At 39.4% G+C, this 27,295-nt stretch overlaps 1 protein-coding gene and 1 long non-coding RNA gene across 7 annotated transcripts in view; one reads left to right on the top strand and one right to left on the bottom strand.

Annotated features, from left to right (window-relative positions):
* Positions 1-3,975, top strand: part of LOC128119143 (uncharacterized) — a 54,523-nt gene extending 50,548 nt beyond the window's left edge. Inside the window, exon 3 of the long non-coding RNA XR_008221478.1 lies at positions 2,025-3,975. This is a non-coding gene — a long non-coding RNA (uncharacterized LOC128119143). The remainder of the gene's footprint in view (positions 1-2,024) is intronic.
* The window catches only part of Nek1 (NIMA related kinase 1), a 131,761-nt gene that overhangs the window by 6,403 nt on the left and 98,063 nt on the right, over positions 1-27,295 (bottom strand). For all 6 annotated transcript variants that reach the window (XM_052752340.1, XM_052752339.1, XM_052752338.1 and 3 more), the window contains 7 exons: positions 24,750-24,902; positions 22,589-22,753; positions 19,072-19,192; positions 17,727-17,815; positions 16,440-16,678; positions 3,983-4,134; positions 410-618 (listed from right to left, as the gene is read on the bottom strand). In XM_052752340.1, coding sequence (XP_052608300.1) covers positions 410-618; positions 3,983-4,134; positions 16,440-16,678; positions 17,727-17,815; positions 19,072-19,192; positions 22,589-22,753; positions 24,750-24,902 — 1,128 coding nt within the window. The remainder of the gene's footprint in view (positions 1-409; positions 619-3,982; positions 4,135-16,439; positions 16,679-17,726; positions 17,816-19,071; positions 19,193-22,588; positions 22,754-24,749; positions 24,903-27,295) is intronic.

The following is a 27,295-nucleotide window of genomic DNA, read 5'->3' as shown; positions in this document are numbered from 1 at the left end:
TTACAAAGAAAGATTCCCAGAAACATCACTATTAAATGTTAGTTTGGAAACACATGGAAAAAGCATATTTCTATGGTCTGAACTGAAGCAACCAAACCTATGATACAGGAACGTAACATGAAAAGACATGCAGAACACAGATGAGCCAAGCAGCACTCTAAAACTAAGTTGCTATCTTTATCATTGGAAAAACAAGTCAGGAAACGGAGAGCAAACAGCAGAGTAAACATGCTTCGCAAGTCACTGCGGTAACTCAACAGGAAGAAGTGAAAAGCAGTTGTACACTTGTGAGAAACACACACGGTGAACACACGACAGAAGACGGAAGCACACTTCAGCTTTAAAGCTGAGACCTCCTGCCTGAACCGACTGAGCACAGAGAGAAAGAGGCCCGCAAGCCAGCACGCACCTGAGTGCCATTCCTCATTGAGGGCGCTTTCACTGCTGGGGTTGTCGTCCTCCTCCGCGGCATCTGTCCCCCTTGCCGTCTGCTCCACCTCGCTGCTTTTTAAGACCGGCTCCTCCTCCTCACTGTATTCATCGCCGGGCTGCTCTCTAAGTAGCTGCTCCATTGAGGCCTGAAGCTCTTGTAAATCTGTGTCAGTTTCTCCAAACACGCTGGAATTTAAAGAATTACACTGAACGATGCCTAAACTTTAACTCATTTTGAAATGGTGCTTCAATTCCACACATGCATATGCATTCTCTCCCACTTAAAAGTACTAACTGGAGATAAAAAGAAGTCTGAATAAGCCTATAGAGTTTTAATTAAGAAAGTGAGGATGAATACAACTGAGAAATATAGAACATGAGGGATATTCTGCAACTCATAAACTAGAAGATGATTTGCTTAAATTGGTCCTGATTTGCCAAGGAGAATCATGTACCTAATAGCATCAGTCACTGCCTAAAATTTGAAATAATGCTCTGTGTCTCTGTCCCAGTCGTAGTTGGACAATTTAAGAAGGCAAAGATGTTTACCATTTGTTTTCTAAAAATTAATTAATATTCAAATGTCTAAATGAAATTTTGAGCCAGGTGGTAGTGGCGCATGCCTTTAATCCCAGCACTCATGAGGCAAAGCCAGACGGATCTCTGTGAGTTTGAGGCCAGCCTGGTCTACAGAGCGAGATCCAGGACAGGCACCAAAACTACACAGAGAAACCCTGTCTCAAACAAAACAAAACAAAACAGAAAGAAAGAAAAAAAGAAATTTTGAAAAACATGTAATTTTGAAAAGAAAGTTCATCCCAATCTTCATGTGGATACTAGCTGTGTACTATATGCAAAATTTTCCTTGTGAATGTATTTGAACTTGTAGAGACAAGTAGTCAAGGTCTTACATAGTATCTGTATTTTGGTTTAGGCTAATATGATGATGATACAGTGAATATAATAGTCACCAGAAACATCTTTTGTGCATATTCTTGAAAACATTTCTAAAATATGTAAGTAGATTTTTCCCAAGAATAAGTCAACTACTATAATCCTAACAGGAGAATCCTGTTTTCAAAGCACTGAGCAGCATATAAATTCTATTTTTGAGATTTAAAATGTGGAAAAAAAGAGTCTATACAGTAAGACCTTATATTTATATAGCACATGAGTTTACAAAGCAGTTTCATCCTATTTTTAAATTCATGTTAGAGACATCAAAACTGTAAATCAGAGTCTGACATAGCTCCAGGCCTTATCAATGAACAGCAAACAGGACTAACCTCTGTCCTTGAGCATTATACAGTAACTGAGACGCATACTCAAGGCTGGTCTCTGAGGACATCCTGCAGACTAAGAGTTCTGTGAGAGTCTGGATGTGTGAAGACATTTGCTGAGGGATGTTCCTAGGCAGAGGGTTTCATCCACTAGAAATGCAGCTTAAGTTAGGTACAGAGCTGAGGATGACCTCTCCAAAAGTTTACACTCAACTCTCAAATACAAATACTAAGTGAGGTCTTGAAGACAATTTATATTAGTGGAAAAAGGAAATAATCATTTACACAGAAATACTTTTCTTTTGTACTTAGGTATACTAACTCGAGATTGGACTTTGTGGAAGCTACAGAAAAGGACCTGGTCAGAACAAGAGACAGTCTTTTGACTTGGTGTCTAATGAGAAGTCTAACTCATGTAACCTTTGATGCAATGACCATCTGATGATGATACTGACCTGCTGGTAACTTACTTGTTAGCTTGAGTAAATAATGGCCAAGGCATATGGGAGTTAACAGTGAGGCTGGCCTGACACCGTAAGAAAAACTGAGAAGATTCAGTATTTTATTAAATCAGCACTTTAAAAAAAACTGTGTCATGTCATTTGAAATCTGACCCCGGGCTTAGTTTTCAGTTGGCTTTCCCATTATAAAATCTTGAGAAAGATATGGAACAAAAATCAGTTTTCAATGACAAACAACAGTACAGAATAGTACTTTAGGAATAATTTAGTTACAGCGGCTGGCTCACTTAAAAACTGTTCATTCTACTTCTATTCCAGGGAGACCCTCCACAAAATCCACTACCTAGCACTTCACAACCACCAGGTGCTGAATGTTGTGTTCACTAGTAAGTCTGCTAAAACAGGGGACGAAAGTGACTTCCTCCAAACCACCAGGTGTCTAGTAACAACCCATAGGTCTCTGTGAGGACTGATGAGAAGGGGCAGTTTGGAACTTGAAAAGTAACAATGTCAGATGCAGCAATCCTGACTCATGTTAAGCTCCTCTACTACTGAGCTACAGCCCTGCACCCTCGGCACTAGACTCCTACCCTGCACTTTTTCTAGCACTTCATTACAGGATACTTAGGTTGTATCACCCCCTCAAGTATGTGATACTTGTCTGAGGTGCTGGGAAGGCTAAAACTGAAGAGGTCAAGAATGATTCTTATCGGAGGCTTGGTCAACATTTCCCATAACTTTCAGAAATATCGGTACATTTCCTTTCTGAGTTCTATAATCCCCAAGAATCACAAGAAAGGAATTTTGTGAAAGCAATGAAGTTACATGCAACATACAACACATCACACACCACACACACACACACACACACACACACACACACACACACACACACACACACACAGAGTTACCCTGCCTCCCACTCCTACATATATCACACAAATAAAATAACCAGTTTAGTGCTGTGGATATCGTTCTGTATAAATAAAACACTGATTGGCCAGTGGCCAGGCAGGAAGTATAGGCGGGACAAGGAGAGAGGAGAACTCTGGGAAGTGGAAGGCTGAGTGGGAGAGACACTGCCAGCTGCAGCCATGACAAGCAGCATGTAAAGACGCCGGTAAGCCATGAGCCACGTGGCAAGGTATAGATTTATAGAAATGGATTAATTTAAGATGTAAGAACTAGATAGCTAGAAGCCTGAGCCATTAGGCCAAACAGTTTAAATAATATAAGAGTCTGTGTGTTTTATAAGTGGGTTGTCGGACGGGTAGGGTTTGGCAGGACCCGGAGAGCAAACTCTCCAGCTACAGTCTAGAACTGTGGTTGGTATGTAACATGAAAACAAAATTTTTAAATAAAAAAAGAAAAAAGAAAAAACAAACAAACCAGTCTACCTCACCACTGATATGTCCTAAAATCAAACATGTCAGAAGACAGATAGGAAACTTTCAGGTATTTAATACTTCCCAATTTCCCATTGCAATTCTAGTATAATGGAGATTGCACTATTCAACAATCCTTATACTGTGAAAATTAACTATTTAATCACCATTTAGTAACTTTTTACTATAGTCACATCTGACTACTAGATAGATGTCAATGGGAAAAAAGGCAGTGAACACAAATAGAAACAATTTTTGTAAGCATCCAATGAGATAGTAATTATTTAGAGGCAGACATACATTATCAAGAGGCTGACTATATTTAACCAAGTTATAAGAAGTTGAAGGTTGATGAAAAGCCAGCTGTAGGCCATGATCTCTGGACATCACAGTGATACTCGCATTTGTTAATGGTTATACTCACGTGTCCTCAGAATCAGAGGGCCCTTCTTTACTGCGCTCATCTTCAAGCTCATCTATTTCAAGACTGTCTTGATGAACATCTCCTACAGTGGGAACATCCATCAGAGTTCTGAACAGCTTGGACAGATCTGGAAGTGAACATGTCCTCAGCATCTGCAGACAGGTTGACAGACAGATTAACAGACTGCTTATTAGGAGGAAGAGAATTAAAAGCAAAAGGACAACAATCTGAGCTACTACTAATTACAATATTTAAATTATGTATGTAGATTGAAAGGATTCAAATTGCCTGAGGTTAGAACCTAATTTCCTTTCTCTCTTTCTTCTTTCTTTCCTTCTTTCTTTCCTTCTTCCTTCCTTCCTTCCTTCCTTCCTTCCTTCCTTCCTTCCTTCCTTCCTTCTTCTTTTAATGAGAGAGTTTCTCTGTGTAGCTTTGCACCTTTCCTGGAACTCACTCTGTAGCCCAGGCTGGCCTTGAACTCACAGAGATCTGCCTGCCTCTACCTCCCCGAGTGCTGGGATTAAAGGCGTGCGCCACCACCGCCCAGCAGAACCCAATTTTCTTAAAATCTGGCTCACATAAGCAACCCTAAATAGACTCAAATACACAGATGTATATGTGTATACCAATAATTTTTGAAGAAGAGGTCATGAATTTGAGGATATGGTAATACAAGGAGGAGTTGGAGGGGCAGATGGAGGGATGGAAATGATGCAAACAGAGCACTCAGGTAAGAAATTCCCAAAAAATTAAATTAAAAATTCAGCTTTTTTTTTTTTTTAAAAACAAGAAAACTAAACTTGTGAGTAGTGACTGGGCTTTAGCACAGAAGTTCACGTTGGCTACCTTCTAAAGAGTGGGAGTGGTTCTTCAGAGATACCCATGGCCTGGAGTCAGGCACCAGAAATACCCATTGGTTCTTTCTCACTCATCCCGCAGTTCTCCCCCTTCCTGGGTCAACGCTGCCTGGGCAGACTTGCTGAAACTGAAGGGAACTAGACTGTGGCGAAGCCCTGTCACCTACTCCCAGGAGCTGCTGGCTAGCTCCATGGGTTAAAGCAGGGACCTTATCAGTGTAAAGATAAACCTGACTTTGCCTCCCCGAGAATGGGCTGAGTGGGGTCCTCACACTCAAAAGGAAGGCTGCAAGGACAAGCTCTGAATCATTTGTAACAACCCCGAGAAGGAACTCAGCCAACTATGCCAAGAAAACCACATACAGTGGAGGTGTTGAAAATGTAAATCAGTGTTGGACAAGAGCAGGAATAATACGAAGGGTCTCCATGCGCCAACCTTTCAACAATTAGGATGTGATGACAGTCAGGACAGGAGACAAATAACTGTACACACGTCTCTAAAGGAACCTGAGAGTGGCATCTGAGTACTAGGCCCTGAAAAGAACTCGGTGTCAGAGAGAGGGAAGGCTTTGAAGAAAACATAGTGCTTAACATATGAACACAAAGTTGCATATTTGGTCAATCTTATTAGTGTAGCTTTTTCAGAATAATAAAGGATAGATTCCTATTCTCGGAACATAGTTCACATATTACAGCAATTAAGGGAAATGATTATCAGTTACAAACTAGTGAAACTGGTAAAAATGGTAAAAAAATAAAAAATACTGCTTGCTAAAGCACTGAACAACAGCTGCAGTGCTGAGGCAGCTGAGTGACTCCCACTGCCACCAGTGCTGAGGCTGCAGGTGCACTCGCATGCAGCATTGGAATTATTAGGATTTGGGCCACATGTACAATAAGCCAGCAGTATGTAAAGTAGGCAGCTTGTAATAATCTACTCAGGTTGACTGCTAATCACCAAAAACGAATAGAATAAATTAATTACATACTTATACTTGAGAATGCCACATATTTAGGCTGAGAAAACTTTAGCTCATCCAAAAAAATACACCTCATTTTTAGTTTATTCCTTTTAATAGGTAAAACAACTCCCCGCACCCAATACTTAGCCCAGGATGTGACCCCCCTGCTTCTGCCTGCCAAGTTCTACAGTTACAGGTGTGTGCCACTATGCACATTAACTTCGATATCCATCAGGACAGTATCTCAGGTTGATACTCATTTCCTGGTGTATCTGTAGGACAAGCCTTTGTGCTCACAACACTCCTTGGTGCCTCCTCACAGACTACATGAAGCTGTTGGAACGCTGTCTGAGCTGGCTTTGACCTACGGTCCTGCCTTGCCCTCTGCAGCAGCACATGGAATTATGGTTATGTGCTGCCATTGCAACTAACTTTATGTTTTAAATGGATCGTCATCTTTATCCACAGTAAAAACATTATATCACAACATTTCTGCTCTCATTTTTCGTGCTAAGGCCGTGAGCATATTATGCCCAGATTACACCCCTGAGGTATAGCCCTAGATCCCTTCATTTCTCGGTTTTGATTCTCCTGGTTTTTCATATTGCTTAAAGTATATTTTATTGTCTTGGCACCAACTGAAAGCAATCCTGAAAATCCAGGCAATCCACAGCCTTGCTTGAGAGCTTACTTTAGGTATGGGTTCCCCTCAACTCTTCATCCCAGGGAATATGTTATAAATTCAAACAAGAGCAATGCTTCAGGGAACCTTACATTTCAGAAACAGTGTTCCTTTCCTTTTTAGTATCAATTACCTTTTTCCCCCCTCAAACTAAGGGAAACACATGAGACAGAGAAGGATTAGGTGCTGGTCCTATTAGTGACTTCACATCACGTGCTGCATCGAAGGATTCTCTTAATCTGTACAAGTCTTAATATAAAGTACGAATTAGCAATCCTCTAGTTATACTAGGAAGTCGTTCATTACAGGCACATTTTCTTCAGTCTGATTACTACCATAAATACTTCAACACTGCTCCCTCAAAACAGTTCTTACAACTAGCTGCTGCTCACTGTATTAGAAAAACCAGATAACATCTATTATTTAAGATGAATCCCCGAGTAAAAGGACTGGCATGCACTCAGGGAAAAAGCAGGTCTAACTCAGAGAGTCCTGAAACTGGGGCTCAAAGGGGTGGGTCAGGAAGCTCATGCTGCCCAATCCAAGGCGAACTCAAGGGCTGGGCGCTGCGGCAGAATCACAGTCAGACTTCCCAGCTGGCTGTACCAGAAACAGAACTGACGCTGTGCGTGTCATCTGACTGACTCTTAGGCCATCTCCCCTCTCCCCCACTTATGCCATCTTAAGGCTGAAAATTTGAAGAGTTAAGACACAGCTGTCTACCGCATTCCTTTAGTTCTCATGGAATGAATTAACCCTGCAAACGTTAGTATTTTAGAAAACTCACGGGAAGAAATACACCAATAATTTTCTTTAACAGTCATTACAAATACAAAGTTTAGGCTTTCCTCTCTAAGTACATGTTGGCGTTGCTGCACTATGAAAGCAGGTTTCCTGCCTGGGTGATCATGAGCAGGAGATCATTACACTAAAGCTTCTGGGACAATGTTGGGGACACTGTACACATGGCTGGCAAAGTTGACTATCCTATATGGACAATTGGTATTATACATTTATTAGCCATCTTTATGAAATCAAAGTAGGCTGAATTACCTCTCAAGAGATAAGTGGGGACAGTGAGTGGCTGTTTCCGAATCCTAATCTATACTTGCTTGAATTTTAGTGAATTAGAATGTTCTAGTAACAAGAGAAAATTAAGAATACTGCAGACTACTCCAAAACTATGGTCTTTCCCCACAAACTAGGCATAGGCAAGGTAGCAATTTGGTACTTCCTTCTGTTAGAGAGCAAAAAAGATACACTGCACTGTCAGTCTCCTCACACTGTAACCGGATGCTACCTACTAATGCTAGATACTTGTCTTTTAGTATTTACAACTGTATTTGACCAAGTATTCATAGTAGCAGTTAATCATAAAGGGAAGGCATCGGGACTCACGACTGACGTTCTTTGAGAGCACTGCTAGTATTTCTAATAGCAGAGGAGGAGGCATAAAGTGATTCAAACACCCCAGGAAACAGCCAGGTCAACTGTGCATGCCAAAAGTATATCTTCCTGAACTCTGTCCAGATATACTGAAGTAGTGGTGAGGCCAGACTCTATCTCTAATATTCCATAAAATCATGCTTGTGTCAAAATTTTTTTAGAATGAATACTCACTCTATTGTTAGAACACAATCAATCACTGGCAAATGACAAAACCCTTCTATAAAGAAGTTTGACTAGAAATTCCTCCACCTTCAACCATGTGACTAGTCACTTGTCCAGGCTGGAGTCTTGGTGAAATTAGTCAATTTCTATCAGAGTTATTAACTATACCACTTCCTCACTTGCTATCTAAGTTACACAGACCTTCTGTCAACCAATACACACACACACACACACACACACACACACACACACACACACACACACACACACTCTCATTCCCTTGCAGGACCACACAGAGTAACCACTGTTGTGAGCCACACTGCAAAATGGGCTGTTACAGAGACAAGGGCTTTGTTCCTCTGGTAATCCAGATTCTGTAACTTGCAAAGGGAAGATTGTGAGAAAACCACAACTTTATTTTATTTAGACTTTTTGAAATTTACTGTTGAGAATCTCCACTTACTGTTATGCCCACATTTTTTACCAAACCATTGCATTTAATTACCTTAGGAAATCTGCTTCTCTGTTTGCAGAAGAAACAGACTTGAAGCCATCACTTATTACCAAACCTAAAGGAGCCAGCCGGGTGTGGTGGTGTACACACACACTTGGCAGGCATAGACAGAGAAGTGTGGAAAGCCTGAGGCCAGGCTGGGTAGAAAATGAGACACTGCACAAAGAAACCTCCAGAAGAGAAATCTTTTCCAGAGGAAATAACAAGAAATGCATATTTTCTAGCCTCAGAAATACGGTATGGTTCATAACTCTCATTTCACCTTGGCTATGACATAGATGAATCTTTTACTTAATTAACGTTAATGACTATTGTAACAGTTGCTAATGGCTTGCTGGTGTATAATGCACAGTCTTAAACTAATTTATGTATTGGGGTATAATCTACAACTCGTCTGAAACATCGTATAAGTAAGTGTGTAAAAGGAGAACAGACTTCCGGGACTTATGCTGGTTTCAGGCCATCACTTACATCCCCACTGACGGGCAGCAGCCATGAAAGCATTACTCTCATTGCCTGTCTTACAATCATCAACTAACCCACTAATCACTGTCTGTGTGGGTGCATAACCGTACAATTCAGTTAACTAGTACTACATTTGCTTTTCGCAACAGGACCTATTTAAAGTACATTAAATGAATGCTTTAGTATGATTTCCTGAATCTTAGGCCTCTGAAGAAATGTCTAAGGAAGCTGAGCGACAGAGGACAGGAACCAGGTAAGGAGACAGGGATAATCCTGGCCAACAATACTTTGATCTCTTCAAACACTGTGTTCCTGATGTGGAAACAAAACAAATCCCCCTCCCACACCAAAAACCCAAACAACACTCTCTCCCTGAAAAGCTCTGACTAAGCCACACATTTGAAAACTATTGATTAGGAACAAGAATGACTGGTATCCTTTCTTCACACTTTGAGATTTTAACAAAGGTTTTGTTGTTGTTTTAAAGTGTGAGTGCTTGTCTGCACATCTGTCTGTCCTTGTACCACATGCATACAGTACCTACAAAGGTCAGAAGAGAGCACTGGATTCCCTAGGACTGCAGTTACAGACAGTGAGATACCATGTGGGTTCTGGGAATTGAACCAGGGAAGAGCAGCTAGTGTTCTTACCTGGTGAGTCTTCGCTCCAGCCTCACCTCCTTCAGAGGCCCACTACCTCAATCACATGGTGCTGCTCCATGCCTGCCAACTTGCTTTGCTTTAAATGTTTTTGAAGGCCCAGACCTTTCAAACTTCTGCACCAGAAACCTTCCTTTCCTAACCCTGATGTAGACATAAACATTTCTTCTTTACTGGTACACTATCCATTTTCATTTCTCCATTATAGGAATTATTACAAATGTTTTTCACTCATTTACTCCCTCTCCTGGCTACAAACATTGTATCATTACTATAAACACAGCACCTAGCATACACTACAGCTCGATATGCATTGATTGACTTGATGCTAATGATTTACTTCACTTGGTTTAGGAACCTGAAAGAGGCAGATGTGGCAGACAACATCTGTAACAGCATTCTCAAGCTAAATACATAAAGTTTTCTGGAGAATTTTTCACACTATGTACAAAACAGGGTGAGGCCTCAAAGGAATACTAGCATAAACTGAAGACAAATCTTTCTGTATGAACAGATCTTGCATAAGTAACTATTACAGGTGAATAAATTCCTAGATGGGAATATTCTCAGTATATTCCTATAGTTTTATAATAATGCCTTCCAGAAACTAATTTTTTGTATGTATTGGATACTCAAAGATGAAGAAGCACAATCAAGAATGTATTTCATTTTATTTTTTCAGATTATTTGTAACTAGTTCTATTTTCTTAAATTGATTCTATTGACACATAAAAAGATAAAGATTGTACATATTAACAGGTATCATGTAATGTTTTGACTGCACATCCTGTATAATGTTTAAATCAGGTTAAACGCAACCTGCTTCCTCAAAAATTTGCCCCTTCTTTACAGTAGAAATGTCAAAAGTCTTCCTCAGAGCTTTGAAAACTGTGTATTATTACCTATAGGAATGCCCTTTGAGGTCACTGAAATAAAACTGTATATTGTTACCTATAGGAATGCCTTTTGAGGTCACTCAAAGTGCACAATTACTGTCTTAGAGACTCCTGCAGCTGCTGAGAGGTCCTGTGAACTCACCCTCCTCGGTGATGGCATCTGATACTTACTGAAACACAGCTAGTGCCAGGAGGGTGAGAATTACACCCTTTGTAATTGACCTTGAGTACAGTAATTTAACATCCAAAGTTACCTTTTTATTTATTTTATAATTCATATAATTCATCTTACTTATTTTTTTATCTTCCACTAGAGTATTATCCCGTTCAGGTTAAGAACCTTATTTACAAATCTACACACACACACACACACACACACACACACACACACACACACACACACACACACACATTTATAGCCCATGGCTTAGAATATAATGAATGATAAATATTTGATAAGCAAATAGTCAGTAGGTGAACAGCAGACATATGGCCCTCCCTGCCATAGTGGACTGAAATCATGAGTCAAGATAAATAATCCCTCCCTTTAAAAAGTATACATCTGAGCCAACGAGATGAGTCAATGGGTATACGTGGTTACCACCAAATGGGACAACCCGAGTTCAGTCTCCAGGACCCAGGTGGGAGAAAGAAAAAACCAACTCTTACAAGTTATCCTCTTACTTCCAGTTGTGCATATGGCACACACGCATGCCTATCCACACACAAAGATATAATAAAAATTTATACATATACATATGTGCACATAATGAAAATACTAAGGAGTCAGACTGTTGACTTGATATTCTAGCTAAAGTCTTAGAGTTGTATAATTTAAGTGCCTTAGTTTCTCACATGTAAAGTAGGGATAGTAATGGTTTCTTGCCCACAGAAGTACCAAAAGAGTGAAATCATGTAAGGGAAGCACTTGGTCCTTTGGCTTCCACATGTGCAGTCACACAAATATGCATGCATATGCATGCACACACACACACACACACACACGCATAAATATTTTTAAAAAGCAAAACTGGACTCTTACTAATTATGAAAAATCTACTTTAAATATCAAATGAAAGTAATAAAGGATATAAATAAACATTTATATACAGTACAAAGGCTAAACATAAGAAACAGGAAGTGACTGTATTAAAACCAGACAATGCAGACTTCAGATCAGGAGATGACTAGAGATAACAAGATTCACTTCATACTGATAAAGGAGTGGGTTCAAGAAGCCATAAGAATTCTTAATTTAAATGCAACTGAATGGCAATTTCACCATTCTTTCTGAGTACTTAATAAATAAGTACAAAGAAAACTGGCAAAGCTTTGAAGTCTTACATACCACTATCAAAGGACATGTCATAACAGTAACATATCAATTCATCCAGAAGACAAAACAATACTAGATTTTTATTCACTCAATAGCAGAACTCTACAATACATAGAGTAAAAAATTGACACAATCGAGAGGAAACAGTACAAGTATAGGTAAAAATTTCAACCTTCATTTAGCAATTGACAGCTCAAGGATACAAAAGAAATCAGTGAAGATACAGGAGCCTTGAACAACACTATCAACTTATTTGATTTAATTGACACAGAACATTTATTTCACTTGACAGTTGAAGAACACACTTTAAAAAACAGATCTGCCGGGCGGTGGTGGCGCACGCCTTTAATCCCAGCACTCGGGAGGCAGACCAGGCGGATCTCTGTGAGTTCGAGGCCAGCCTGGTCTCCAAAGCGAGTTCCAGGAAAGGTGCAAAGCTACACAGAGAAACCCTGTCTCGAAAAACCAAAAAAAAAAAAAAACAAAAAAAAAAAACAGATCTGTAGCATAGGAGCTACTACCAAAGGAGACTGCAAGAGTCATCAACAGTTCATAGAGAAACTTGGAGAGCATGATGTCAAGCAAAGCGCAGAAACAATTTTGCAGCAGCATGGAGAAAGGAGAGAACGGGTTCAGGAAATGGCAATGTACTACCAGCTGCCATCTTGACAAGAGCCGTTTAGTGGAAGAACGGTCGAAAGCCATACAGAATGTACTTGAAGTGAATGCACGTGTAGAGACTACAACATATTTACGATGCTGAGACATGAAAAATAGCTGAGAAACAGACGGTAAGTCAAAAGGACATGCGGTCAAGCCTGGCTTGCATTTTACTATAACAATGAAGAAATGATCCACTACGGAGGAAGATGACTTGAGCTGGAGCAGAAAAGCAATGGAGCAAAGCCCTTGAGAAGGGAAGTGGGTAAGAGAAGACTATTAAAAAAGGAGAAGTAATTTAACTTAACCTAAAAAGACATGATTCAGCAGCAACAATCTTTATAAGAAGTTAGATCACACCATTTTAGTTTAATGGATTACTTACAATTTTTATCTTTATGGTTCAGTTATGAGGCTTTGACTACCATTATGAATCTGACTATTTACTACACTGGCCCAGTGATGACTTTGATGACTTTGCTGATCTCAGAATAGGTGTGAAAACTTTTGTTCTTATCTGAAATGGCCATGGACTGCTATGTTTCTGTTTTCCTTCCTGCCTCTTCTCTCACTGAAATCTACATGAAATCTGCATTATGGCTAAAATCTCCCAGAATAAGTACTTCAATAGGAGTCTTCAAGCTCACCTGAGGTTTTAAGAGGAAACCTATACTCAAAAGCATCACACACTGTAAGTTCAGAAGCTCGGGCTACTGACAGCTCTGTGGAAAGCACGTGGGGGGTTAGGGAAATGGTTCAGTTGGTAAAGTGCCTGCCATGCAAGTGTTTAAATCTTCTAATGTCTGCTATTTAGAGTAAGCAACAGAATTTAACATTTCCAAGTTTAAGAGAAACATAAATACTTCACCAATAAAAGCACATTCAGCTAGAAAATTAAATTGAAAAACAAAATGATTTATTTTGAAACACAGTTAAAGATTGAAGAATTCTAGCAATTCAATTAGATATAGGAGCAAATACATAAACATATTCAATTTCACAGATATAAAAATATGAATTAAACAAATACTATTAATTTTTCATTAAAGAGATAATTTTAAGTAAATTATATTAGTGGGAGCTATTTAGCACATGGAGAAACAGATATTCTTCATTCATTTTTGAGGCATTGAGAGCACAAAAACTATTTGTGTATGTGTGTATGTGTCCATGTGCATGTGTAGGTGTGTGTGTAGACCAGAGATCTACGTCAGGTGTCTTTTTTTTTTTTTTTTGGTTTTTTGAGACAGGGTTTCTCTGTGTAGCTTTGCGCCTTTTCCTGGATCTCGCTCTGTAGACCAGGTTGGCCTCGAACTCACAACGATCCACCTGCCTCTGCCTCCCGAGTGCTGGGATTAAAGGCGTGCGCCACCACCGCCCGGCCAAGTGTCTTTTTCAACTTCTCTCTACCTTATTTTCTGAGACATGATCTCTCACTAAACGAGGAGCTCAGCAATTTGATTGGGTTGGCTGGACAGCACCCCCAGCAATCCTCCTGCTCTGCCTCCACAGCACTGGGATTTCAGCTGGGTACTACCCTGTCTTGCTTTACATGGTGCTGGGAGTTCAAATGCAGGCCTTTAAGCTTACACTTTACTGACTGAGCAATTCCCTAGCCACAAAACTATTTTCTAAAAAGAAGTAAGTCAAGCATTATAAATTTTGTAGAAATTTATAGAAATTTATTTCACAAAATATTTGTGAGAAATTTATTAAATTAAATATTTGTAGAAATTTATTTCACAAAAATAATTATAGGATTAAAAAAATAGAGGTTCAATGATAGAAATATACTGTTAAAAATGTGATACAAAAATAATCTAACAAAAATTCCCATTCCAGGTCAGGGTTCTCCAAGAGATTGACTCCCAAAACATTACAGGCTATAGATTGCCCCTTCTGAGGTGGAAGGTCACTATTGCTAAAGACACCATGCACTTCAGATGCAGGGCCCAGATGTCCCTGAGCTGGAACTGACCTGAAGACCTACTCTGATGACTAGCTTTCATGGAACCAGAAGGTTACATGCAAGTTCCCAAAGTAGGGGAAAAAACCAACAGTCCTTCCCCGCTATAATGCCTATGAACCACACTGCCTAGCACAGTCCTTCCCCGCTATAATGCCTATGAAACACACTGCCTAGCATAGCACTATAACCTTAAGGGTACAGCAGTGGGACACAGACCTTGGCAGTAGCCAACAGCTCTCTACTTAGACTTCAGACCCACTCAACAAGAGGAAGATCATACCTGGAATTGGAAACCTAGCCAATTACTCATGGCTAGTGAAGTCATGGATCTTGGAGAAGAATCTACAACCTCCACTTTACTAACCCAGGATAATTTCTATCTAACTATATTCTAAATGTCTCTCCTGATACTCAAAGAGTGTAAGTATAGTCCTTACTTTCCATCAAGGAAGCTTCTCTTTGCAACAGAACAAGACCAACACAGAAAACCACAACCAACCACAGTGCAGAGTTCTGGAGCCCTGTTTCAATGGATACACCTACAACACAACTCCTTCAGCTAATGCTCAGAGAACATTGCAGAAGAAGGGGCAGAAAAGGTGTAAGAGCCAGAGGATCAGGGAGTTTGTTCTAAGATAGTATCTCCTAGTAATAACGTTAGAAGCTACACCCATAAAGTCTTACCACTATGATAGCCTAAACATGAGCTGAACAAGGACAACAACAGGTATGGCAAAGCCCACTCTGCCTCATCAACCTTACACAAAGAACTACAGGCAACTAAGGAATACTGAGAGTGAGATAAATAGTCTTCACCAGGGAAGAGCACACCGATTAGTGATTCAGGACCAAATGGTTAGCCCTGAAACATACATATAAGTAACAGACAGATGGAGCAGGCTATACTATGGAATATATATGCATATACATATATGCATGTTAACAACAATTAATGGAAAAAGAGGTCACGAATTTGAACTAAAGCAAGGAGGGGTATAGGGGAGGGTATGGGAGAAGGAAAAGGAAGGAGAAAATGATAGAACAAATAATAAAAATGATATAGCAACTTAATGCAGTATTTGGTCATTCAAGATAATGAAGGAATATTTAATAAAATGACTTATTTTTTAATAATATTAAAACAATATTTGTAATACTGTAATATATACAATAAAATAACTACACAAACAATATACATGACATATTTTGGTTGGTATGCATATATAAAAATTACATATAAGTAAAGTAGGTGAATGACTTTACTAAGCCAGAGGAGAGCTTTGCAGGGAAGCAGGCAGGGAAACTAAGAGAATCCAGATGGAAGCTGTCTCTACTCTGCACCACATAGTCCTATTTGTAAAATAAAGCTGCCCATAAAAGAGTGAAAACCACAAGGGCCACCACCGTGGCATACAGGAGTCCAAGGAACTATCAGGAAGGGACTTATACTTCTCTCCCTGCCCCTCAACAGAATCACAGGAACACCAAGGCTGCAGAAACCAGCCACATTCTTTCACTTGAGGTATCTGTGTGTTGATGTGGGACCTGGATGTGGTAACACTGAATAGGTAGTTGGGAAAACAATTCCTCAGACCAGCAACTCTGAGTGCCTGCTATAAACTCTGTCTTATTCCCCAAGTAGGATGTTTATTGGGAGAGCAACCATAGCTCCATAGCTGTTTGTTAGTACCACTAAAAAGAACTCTAGCCAATAAAATAGGGGCTTTTGGCTGCTTTTGTGTGTGTGTTTGTACTTGTCTGGATTTTGAATCTATGAAAACCCAGCACTGGCAATCAAGCCATGCTATCAGTGGAGAGAACACTATCCATCCAAGATCACACTTACCTTTGGGTTGTTTGCATCAAACAGACCCGTCGAAAGCCCAATCAGTAAGGAATTCTTGGTTCTAGTTTTTGGCGGTGAATCAGAGCGAGATCGAAGGGAAGTTGATTCTTCTGGTGAACAATGAATTGACTGAACTGAGCTCATGTGCTCAGATTGAACCACTTTCTGGAAAAACGGTTCTGGTTGTACTGACTTCTCTACATCACATCCAGACTGCCGAGAATCATCTACTGCAGGTTCTGTGGAATAAAAAGAGATCATATCATAAATCTATATAATAGCACTTAAAATTCTGAAAATATCAACAAGTATCATAAAATATTTAACACAAATCCCACCCAACAGGCTGGAGAGATGGCTTAGTGTTAAAGCACTTGCTGTTCTTGCAGGGGACCTGGGTTTGGCTCCCAGGACGCACATAGCAGCTCATAACCATGTAACTACAGTTCCAGGGAATCTAACATGCTCTTCTGGCTTCTGTAGGTACCAAGACTACACGTGGAACAAATATTATTTACATGCAGGCAAAACACTCAGACATATACAATATTTTTTAATTAAAAAATGAATTCCATAAAAAAATTCATACCAGGAAAATAAAATTAAGGTATACATATAAGTATACTGTATACTATCTTATAAATAATTTTTAAGGAGATATAATGTTTACTTTAATGATTTTTTTTTTTGTTTTTTTGTTTTTTTGTTTTTCGAGACAGGGTTTCTCTGTGTAGCTTTGCGCCTTTCCTGGGACTCACTTGGTAGCCTAGGCTGGCCTCGAACTCACAGAGATCCGCCTGGCTCTGCCTCCCAAGTGCTGGGATTAAAGGCGTGCACCACCACCGCCCCGCTTACTTTAATGATTTAATTTAATATATATTTTCATTATATTGGAAGTTTTAAAATATAGAAATTTAAAGAAACATAAAAAATATAGTTTAGAAAATCAATTTTTCAGTTTGTCTCTATAAAATAAAAAAATTGTTTATATTGTTTTATATTTTAACCAATAGTATTTTAAAAAGAAACAAGTTTATTCAGTGCCCTTAGCATACTGGTTTTGTTTTAGCAATAAGTCTTTTCATTTTCAACAATATAACTGAAAAGTTAACTGCTTATATTACCACAATACCGGGCTGGCTATTACAGGTTCCTGTTCTCTAGGCCTATTTTTAAAATAGAATTATGGTGACTTATAAGAAATGCTCTTAAATATGGGGCCCAAATTAGACAGGCTGGTGTTAAGAAGCCTTCCAGAAAGAATTCGACTAATACAGTGGAGCTTACCTATATGATCCTCACAAGACTGGTCCACGTTCCCCCTAATTCTATCTTCACAAACTTCACTCTGCTGCGTGGCAACATTATCTTCCAATCTGCCACAGACAGGAAAACCAAACAAAATAAACAAATGCCACAGTTCATTACAAAGAAAAGTCCCCTTATGTAAAGAAAATGAAACCCACGTCTACTAGCATCCTGAACTCCCTTGTCCACGTATTTTTCTAATTTTCATATAATCCTTTCTCTTGTAAGCACAGTATGTTTTCTACTTCTTACCCAATTATTAATCATTAGTTTATTCATTCACTCATTCATTCAGAAAGCTTATATTGGTCAAATCTCTGAAGAATGACTAAATTACAAACAATTTATCTAAAAATTACACCTGTTTCAAAAAATACACACCTACTTTTGCAAAAATACTTGATGTAAAATATTACTCATTGCAGCATCACAACATACAGTATTAATAAATACTCATCAAGCAGTAGGTTATTGAGTTGTCTTATATCCATATAATAGAATATAGGATAGAGAACGTTCACATATTAATGTGAGATTTCTCAAACTACAAACTTTTTAAAAAGTATTTATTTTATATGTATGTATGTGTGTGCTTCACATGTGCATAAGAGTCCTTGAAGGGCAGAAGAGGGCATCAGATGCCCTACATCTAGAGTTACAGGGGTCTGAGTTGGCATGTATGTGCTGGGAACCAAACCCAGGTCTTCTGCGAGAACAGTAAGCCCTCTTTAACTGCTCAGTCATCTTCCCTGGCCCCAAGACTACTGGCTTGTATAAAAACAAAGTGAGCATGGAGAGATGGCTCAGTGGCTAAGAGCACTTGCTCTTTCATGAGGACCAGAGTTTGGATCCTAGCGCACACATACAAGCCATCTCATAAATACTACAGGTCCAACTCCCAAGGGACCCAATGTACCTTCGTGCCTCCATATAGTACTTGTGCACACACATGTAAGCATACACTTGCAAAGACACACAAACAAAATTTAAAAAAAAAACAAAAAGGCAGGAAGCATTGTCTATATTAGCAACTGCATTTGGAATGGGATGAAGACTGTAGTTTGCTTATACATACTAAAAATTATCTGCAAAGAAAGATCAGAAATTGGTGGAATGGAAATATAGGCTGGCAAGACATTTATTGTTTATCTTCATATAGTTTTTGATTTCTTACCCATGTTAATACCTATTAAGAAATCAAATGACTTTCTAGGGCATTACAATATGAAGTTATTAAACTAGAGTGTTAGTTTATTCCAGCATTACTTATTAAAGAGCTTACTAAAGGACTTGGCTTTGAAAAGGAAAGGAAGGGACAACATACTCAGTCTCCTTAGCTGCTTCTTTCTCACTAATCCACACGTCATTAACCACATGGGACAAACTCCCATCTGGGTCTGTGCTACTTGGCTCTTGTAGAACTTCCGTTTCCAAATCATCAGGATCTTCAAAGCAAAATCAGGAGATGTCAGAGGAAAGTTTGCCGAGAATGGACTGAATGAACTTTCTATACGTTATCACTGCAATTAGTTTAACTAATGCTAATTATATAAAAATCAACTGTTTCAAGCTTTTTGTTCTAGTTCTATAGCATAGTCATTTCTGAAATGAAAGACTAGTTCTTTCACCTTTTGTTATAACAAAAATACTGTGTACTGTGCACAATACTCCTCATCATTATATAAAATATATGTTCAATTAAAATTATAGTAATATGTAAATTCACTTGAAGGTATGAAAACTAAAGAATAAAGACACCTGTTATTACAAGTATGGGAAAATAGCCTGTATTATTAATGAATAGTAAGAAAACTTTAATCTTTAAAATCTATCTTCCAACGACCACAAAAGAAAACCAATACGATTACCTGGACTTTCACAATGGCCTCGAGAAGAACTAGAGTATGCTAAATCAATTTGTCCATACTCTCAAATAATTCATAGTTAGGGAACTATCTCTGTTTCTCTGGCAGTCTTTAAAGTGATTCTATTTACTCATTTGCTTATTTATTATTATGTGCATGTATAGGTCTGCATGAGTGGATGCATATATGCAAGGTGTGTGTGTGAATATGTGCAGAGGCTACAGGTGAAGTCAGGAGCGCTTGCAGGACGGCAGACATGTTGTGTGGCTGCATGACTGCGCAGCAAGTGCTTAACTGCTGAGCCCTCTCTCCAGCCCCATTGAGGTGTCTCTTGTTCCTGTCTGAGATCATATACTAGCTTACTTAATTCAACACCATGTCCACTTTTTCATGGAATCAGACATGCTTTTCTTGTCTGTTTTAAAATTTCTAATGATCTGTCCCATTGTGAAAGACAAGAGACATACAAATTCTAATAATTTTTATCTGTTGCTAACATGAATGTTTGGGTCATTCATACAAGGTAAGTGCTAAGGAGGAAGAACCTTTTTTATTTCGTTTTTTGATCTGTAATTCTGTTCTTGTTAAATGGGGATGAGGAGGTGGCAAATGGGTTGGTTGTTTCTAGAAAGAAGCTGATACCACTCTTCCTTTGGGATGAGTTGTATTGGGAGAGAAGGCCTCAAGATAATGGGAAACACGATCGTGCTTTGAGGTAGGGAAGTATTAAAAAGGAACAGCACCTTCTATCAGACAACAGGAAGAAGGGGGCCTTATGGAGGAGAGCTTTCCCTGTAGAACCTAGAAAGGAGTTTCCATAAGAGGTACAGCTTAAAGTAAGAGGGAGACAGCTGTCATGGACAGGATGGCAGGCGGGGGTCAACTTTGGGGAAATCCTCCAAACAAAGGAAAATATATGACTTTTTTATCCTTTCAGGGGCTGGTATCACATGATTTTTTGTTCAACATAGCCCACTGACAGGGAGCACAGAGGAGCCAGGTACAGTGCAGCACTGTAAATCAGGGGTGGTAAAACCACAGGACAGACGGCTTCTTAATTAACTCTCTGTCCCAGAGAGAGAACTGCAGAGGAGCAAGACCTGGTTTCTTCAGGCTGTGGGCTGGACTGCTTAGAGAGATCCGCTTCTTAAAGGGGCAGGTCAGAGACCTAACAATTCCCTAGTGATCTTCAGCTGTATTAAAACCAACGCATTCCATCCTATAGACTCAAATTGTGACCATGCTTTTCACAAAGCCTAAAATATTTACTCTACAACTCTCTGCAGGAATCGCTAAGTTCGCCAACCTCCAAACTAGGCCATACAGTCTCCACTATATGCATACACATCCTACTAGTTGACTTTATTTCTTCTTAAATTTTCTACTCTTTTTAAGAAGGGCACAACATGCTGTCTTGTTTAGGCTACAATAATGAATATTTGAACAGAAATTTATTTCCTTTTGCTCCAGAGGTCAGAGAATCTAGCATCAGGATGGCAGCACTGGTCAGTTCTGGAGAAAGGTTTTCTTCCAGGTACACTGGCAGCCTTTTTCTTCCTGTATTTCTAGCATGGTATAAAACAAAAGGCTAGCTCTCCAGCCTCTTGTCAGAAGGATGTTAATGCCATTCATGAGACTTCACTGTAATTCAAAACTTAATTACTTCCAATACCAACAGGCATGCCTTTAATCCCAGCACTTGGGAGGCAGAGTCAGGCGGATCTCTGTGAGTTCGAGGCCAGCCTGGGCTACCAAGTGAGTTCCAGGAAAGGCGCAAAGCTACACAGGAGAAACCCTGTTTCGAGAAAAAAAAAAAAAAAAAAGAAAGAAAGAAAGAAAAGAAAATTGGCAGCCTCTGGTTGGTATCTGGAAGTCAAAGCATCACAAAAAAAGTTTATTTAGTTCAGTAAAGCTCCATGGCAATTTTTTGAGACTAAAATGTCAATCTGTATGTGAAAGGAATATAGTTAATTTTTAGTTAATGAGCAAACTGGTGGGTTAAAGATGGTTGCAGATTCTTTAACACTCTTCCCTTTGAGAGGCAGGCCTAGTTTTCTACCTTGAATTGACTCTGGGTTTGTGACAGCTCTGACCAATAGAAGTGCTAACGGTCCCAGTTCAGTTCTCTGGTTAACTTGAAACAACATAAGCGACTTTTACCATAGCACCTGAGATGGCTGTGGATTCTGTACAACTTGTCCCTCTCCGAGCTGAAGCCTACGTCCCTCACCTCAGAACCTCCACCAGAGCATGACTCACATAAGATGGGAAACAGTGCTGGAGAGACGGCGTAACAGTTCACAGCACTGGCTGTTTCCAGAGGACCCAGGTCCAGTTCCCAGCACCCACACGGTGACTCACAACCACCTCACACTTCAGTTGTATCACCGTCTTCTGGCTTAGCAGGCCCCAGACACACATGCAGGCCAAACACCTACATCCATAAAGTAAGAAAAGCTTTTTAAAAAAAGGTAGAAGAATCCAGAACGGGACAGGCTCCTTAATAGGGGAGAGGGGACTATCTCACTCAGCCTTTGAGGTGTACCGTCCAAGATGGCAGAAAAGCCATCAGGTAGTCTCACCGACAGCTGAGTGTCACACCACCTGATCTCTTAGGCAAAGACATGATGTATTAGGAAAATCACAAGCCCAGTCTTGACTCAATCCCTGATCCATAAAATAATGGACTAGAATGGCCAGTCACTAGTGCACATGGTTGTATGTGCCTGTAGCTCTAGAACAGCAGCAGCAAGAGTGGGACTCTGAGTTCTAGGAGACCAGCCTGACCCACATAATGAAACTCTTGAAGACTCTTGGTCTTGAAAACCAAAACGGGAAGAAAAAAAGAGACAGTTACTAAAAACAGCAAGCCTAATTTGAGATGAATTACTCAAACATACACACACATTTTGATGATTTCTTTGATAATTTCAGTATCAAACAAAATTGATCTCATTTGAATGCATTTCAACATACCTTCCACATTTCCATCCAACACTGGTGGAGGCATCTCACTAAACTTTGGGCTTTTTGTTTCAATAGAATCAACAGTAGCTGATGGGTTTATTTCTTTTGAAATACATTCTGGTTTCTCTTCTCCAGTGAGTAAGGGTTTGTAGTTTTCCCCTTCAGGATGAATCTCTGTAGAAGCAAAACAATGAAAAGTCTACTCTTCTCAAAGGGTTTTGAAGTTACTTGCAATGACAGTTAGAGAAAAAAACAAAAAGAAAAACAAAAACCTAGATTGCTGCAACAGGTGGTTACTGGTGAAGCTCTCTTACACACTAAAAACTAATAAATGAGTTAAGATAATGTAACAGCCAAATTTCATTTCATAATGACTTCCAGGGTGGTTAACAATTTGCATTCTTTTCCTTTGGGGGAAAAATTAACACACCTGTATCAGAATCGAATTTTTAAAATTATTAACCAACTTTTTCAATTATGTTTTTCATATAGCTTTGTTTTTCATATGTAGTTTTCCCTATAATATTTACTTCTAATTTGCTACAAACTCTGCACACTGTAGCTGTTTCCACGAAAGAACAGATTTATCATAGAACAATTGACTGTAGTTATCTACTCTCATCATCCCTGTGTTGAACATTTATACCAGCCAGTGTACTAACTCCCCCAAATCAATTTTGTCATAGGTAGATGATTTTATATATACAATAAATAATCCTGCTAATATAGAGACCTCTGAATTACACTATTAACTCAGCTTTTCAATAAGTCATATATTAGAGACCTTATAAATTATTATGGCTCCTCAAAAACTCCAATTTTAGGAATTCCCATCTCTAATTTTTAGTGCTGTTTTTATTCATCTCCCTCTACTATAGCTTTTATAGACTAGGTCTCTAATGTAGCCCTTGCTGGCCTGGAATTCCCTATGCAGATCAGGCTGGCCTTGAACTCAGAGAGTGCTGGGATTAAAGGCGTGGACCATCTTACGTGGCCCTCTTCTAGCTTTGTAAAAATTTGATTTTTCATAGATTTGGAGGAAAAAGGGGAGGGTATATTGGGAAGGCTTGAAGGGAGAAAAACAGGGAGGGGGAAATATTGTAATTATAATCTCAAAAAAGTTTGATTTTGCAAGTACGTGTAATGACTGACCCTGTCACACTTTCTCCATCATCCCCACTTACATCCTTCTAAAAGTCATCATTAGAATTATTCCTTTGAATACACCCTCACCTCATTGAACTCACTTCATTGTACCCAAGTGGAAAACCCTAAATACACTCAATTTCCTCACATGCCTGGCTGACATGATTGGAGAAAAATAGAAATCAATGTCAAGTGACCTCTATCTCAATTCATTACTTCTTTTTTATGGTTTAGATATAGATGGTTGAAGTGTCCTCTGAAGGTACTCGTTTCTGAGTGTGGCGATGTGAAAGTGGTAAGACCTTGAAATGGGAAGTCAGAGAGGACACTGTTCACCCTTAGTAAGAACTAACAACTCCTCTTGACTGTTAGTAACGTGCACAGGCTCTTTTCATAGTCTATTTCTCAGCATCTAGCTGACACTACAGAATATGTCAATCAACATCCTCATGTCCTAAGTCCATTTTTCATATGTGTTAGATATGAGTTTACACTAAACCTCGAGGAGCAACAGAGAGAAAAGAACGCAAAAGGTAACACACATGCCTAGGCACTGCTCCTGTCTGGACACAGTCCCATCCACTCCCTGTCTGTGAACAAGCTGTCCAGTGGGAAGGCTTCTGATACACAGTTGCTCTTCCTCAGGTGCTGCTACAACACTCAAACACCTAAGATTCAGAGATCCAGAATCCTTCCTTTCTGTCTTGGGCCAGCACTGCCTCCCAGTCCCAGGATGATGTTACACATACTTACATTTCTTCTCCTCAATTTAATTCCTACATCTCTTCAAAGATACACCATGCATCTTAATTGTTTCAACATTTTCCCCGCACAGAAAACCTGCTTGAACTTTTGCAGCTCCCTCATCCAGATTTCCTATTCTTTAGATTTCATCCAGGTTTGATGGGGTCAGAACTCATTCCCATTTACAACAGCCAACCCCCAGAAGGTAAAATAATTCCACACAAGAGAATGGAGACATCTTAGCCCACTAACTTTTGGTAGTATTCCTTCTTGTGCTTACCACTTTCAAAGGCCGTGTTCTCTAGCAGTCCTGTCTGGGGCTGGAGCTCAGCCTCTCCTAGCATCCTCAGCACAGAATCCGCAGGGCTTTTGCCCCAGACTTTTCTTGGAGAGCCATTAGAGTCTAACTTAATCACCTCTCCCACAGGATGTTCTGTGAGGAAAGAAATACAGAGAAATAATTTTCAAAGATGGGATAATTCATTGTTTGGTAGGTTCAATTTCTATTACCCAACCAACTGTTTCATGCTAAAAGCTACTATAAAAATAAATCACAAGACAAATATACATACAGGCTAAAAGGTAGAAAACAGTCTAAGAAAACTCTGCCTGTATTTGAGCTTATATCATAAGCAAACAACTAATACTTCCTTTTTTACAAATAATTCTGGATAAATAATTTAAATAAAATTTAGAAAAGCAAAAATATTAGAGTTAAGTCATTAGAATATTTGGTAATAAAACATAGGGACATGGCTCAGCGATGAAGAGCACTCGCTGCCCATCCAGAGGACCCAGGTTCACTTCCTAGCACCCACAGGGTAGTTCACAAACATCCATAACTCCAAGTCAGTGGATCTGATGTCCTCTTCCAGCCTCTGCAGACAGTAGGTACCAACTGATGCACAGACATACTATACATCCAGGCAAAACACCCATACGCATAAAATAAATAAAAATAAGATTAATATGCTTAAGAGTAATACATATGATACATTACATGGTGTATGTTAATATGGTCTTAGAATTTTAGCCTATATAAGTTTTTGTTTTTTTTTTTTTAAAAACTATGATGTTTAATCTTGGTTGTCAACTTAACTAGACCTGGAATCAGCTGAAAGTCAGGTCACGGGGGCACACTTGTAAAGGTTATTTGAAGTGGGAAGATGTACCCAGTGTGGGCCGCCCCTTCTGGTGACAGACCAGACAGAAGGAGGTCCACGAAGCTTGCCTTTTTGCCTGCTTGCCTTCACTCTCTTGGCAAGCTCCTCTCCTCTGCTGTCGCTGCTGCTACTTTTCCTGCACTCTTTCATGGACTCCAGAACCCAGCTTCTTTGGACTTCCAATATCAACTACAGACATGTGCCTCTCCAGAAAGCCTCCAGATATTTCATGCCAGACTGGGACTGTTGAAGCCTCCAGCCAAATGGGATGAGCAGCTACTGGATTTTTGGCCTCTCAGGTGTGAGCTGGCCATTTTTGGAAGACCCTAATTGTGTCATGTAAGCCAATCTAACAAACCCTCTTGTAATTCAATTCACTCTATAGGTTCTGTACCTCTACAGAACCTTGGCTAAGATACTGCTGGAAAGATGCTTTATTAGGACTAGGGTGTAGCAGAAAGAGGAACAGCAAACAGAGTCCAAGTTACAAAAACTCATGCAAATCAGTAAGTAATATTCAGTTTTGTACCACCGACATGATTAGCATGAGGGACTTAAGTTTCAGAAGCCTGGCTGAGGTAAAGAGACACGAAAGCGAAAGAGGATATAAATCTACTTGTTTGTAATTTGTATAACTGAATCTTTGTAATGAAATTTTTTTTCTGGTGGATAAGTATAAATAAATATAACTGATAAGTGGAAGTGTAACATCCCATGTGAAGTCCCACAGCTTTAGAATGGCTGGCTGTTCTAACCGTAGAGAAGTTAGTTGAGATGTACAGACTTTGGGTCGAACTAATTTCGCTATATGATGTTTTTATTTGCAAGTTCTTTATAATCAACTTTCAATTTAAAGAGGTGGTGAACTTGGAATTAAGTTTTGAATCTGGAAACAACTTTTCTGCAAGAACAGCCAGCCTCAATCTTAGGGTTTCAAGCACTGAAGTCAAAGAATCTTTGATACAGAGCTATCTGTTAAAGTCTAACGTCACTGGCGGGGGTGGGGGGGGAGTGGTTAGAACAGTATAGATTTAAAAAAACAGGAGTAAAACTTGGAAAGTAAAATTATTTGATATCTGATAAAAAGGGCCAAGCAATACAACAGAAAAGAAAATTTCTGGAACAAATAAAAATGGAAAAACTGAATGGCCATTTTAAAAAAATCAGTCCCTTTAAAGCATGGGAAGAAAAACTGCTGGGTTTGTGGCCAGTCTGAGCTGAAGAGATGGAACTTGGAGCCTAAGGGAACAGAATGGCTAGTATCTGATATACACAGAGAAAGTCAGACTTCACAATGCTGCTGCACGTCATTAGTGGATCACCAGTCTGCACATCATGTGTAAGGAAATCACTGCAGGCTCGAGAGGAGACCACCCAAAAGGAGGTGGAGGAGGAAGACTTGGGGTTCACAAAGAGCCAGAAATAGTTCCTATCTCCGTCAGCGAGAACAGGGATACTTGTAGTTCACAAGCCATTAGGCAGATTGTTCAGAAAGGTTGTTGACTCAGTAAAGGGGAAAGATTAGCCATAGACTAAACACTGCTTTATTCCACTTCACAGAGCTTAGGAAGAAGGCCTAAAAGGATCAAGATATTCATAACTAACTAAACTGTATCCCAGAACAAGGCGCAAGTATAGTTATAGAAATATAAAAAAATACATG

This window comes from Peromyscus californicus, unplaced genomic scaffold (genome assembly GCF_007827085.1).
Source record: "Peromyscus californicus insignis strain IS unplaced genomic scaffold, ASM782708v3 Scaffold_23__1_contigs__length_62951481, whole genome shotgun sequence".
NCBI classification, from domain to species: Eukaryota; Metazoa; Chordata; class Mammalia; order Rodentia; family Cricetidae; genus Peromyscus; species Peromyscus californicus.
The sequence above is the reverse complement of the archived record's forward strand: the minus strand, read 5'-3'. Positions and strand labels throughout refer to the sequence as shown.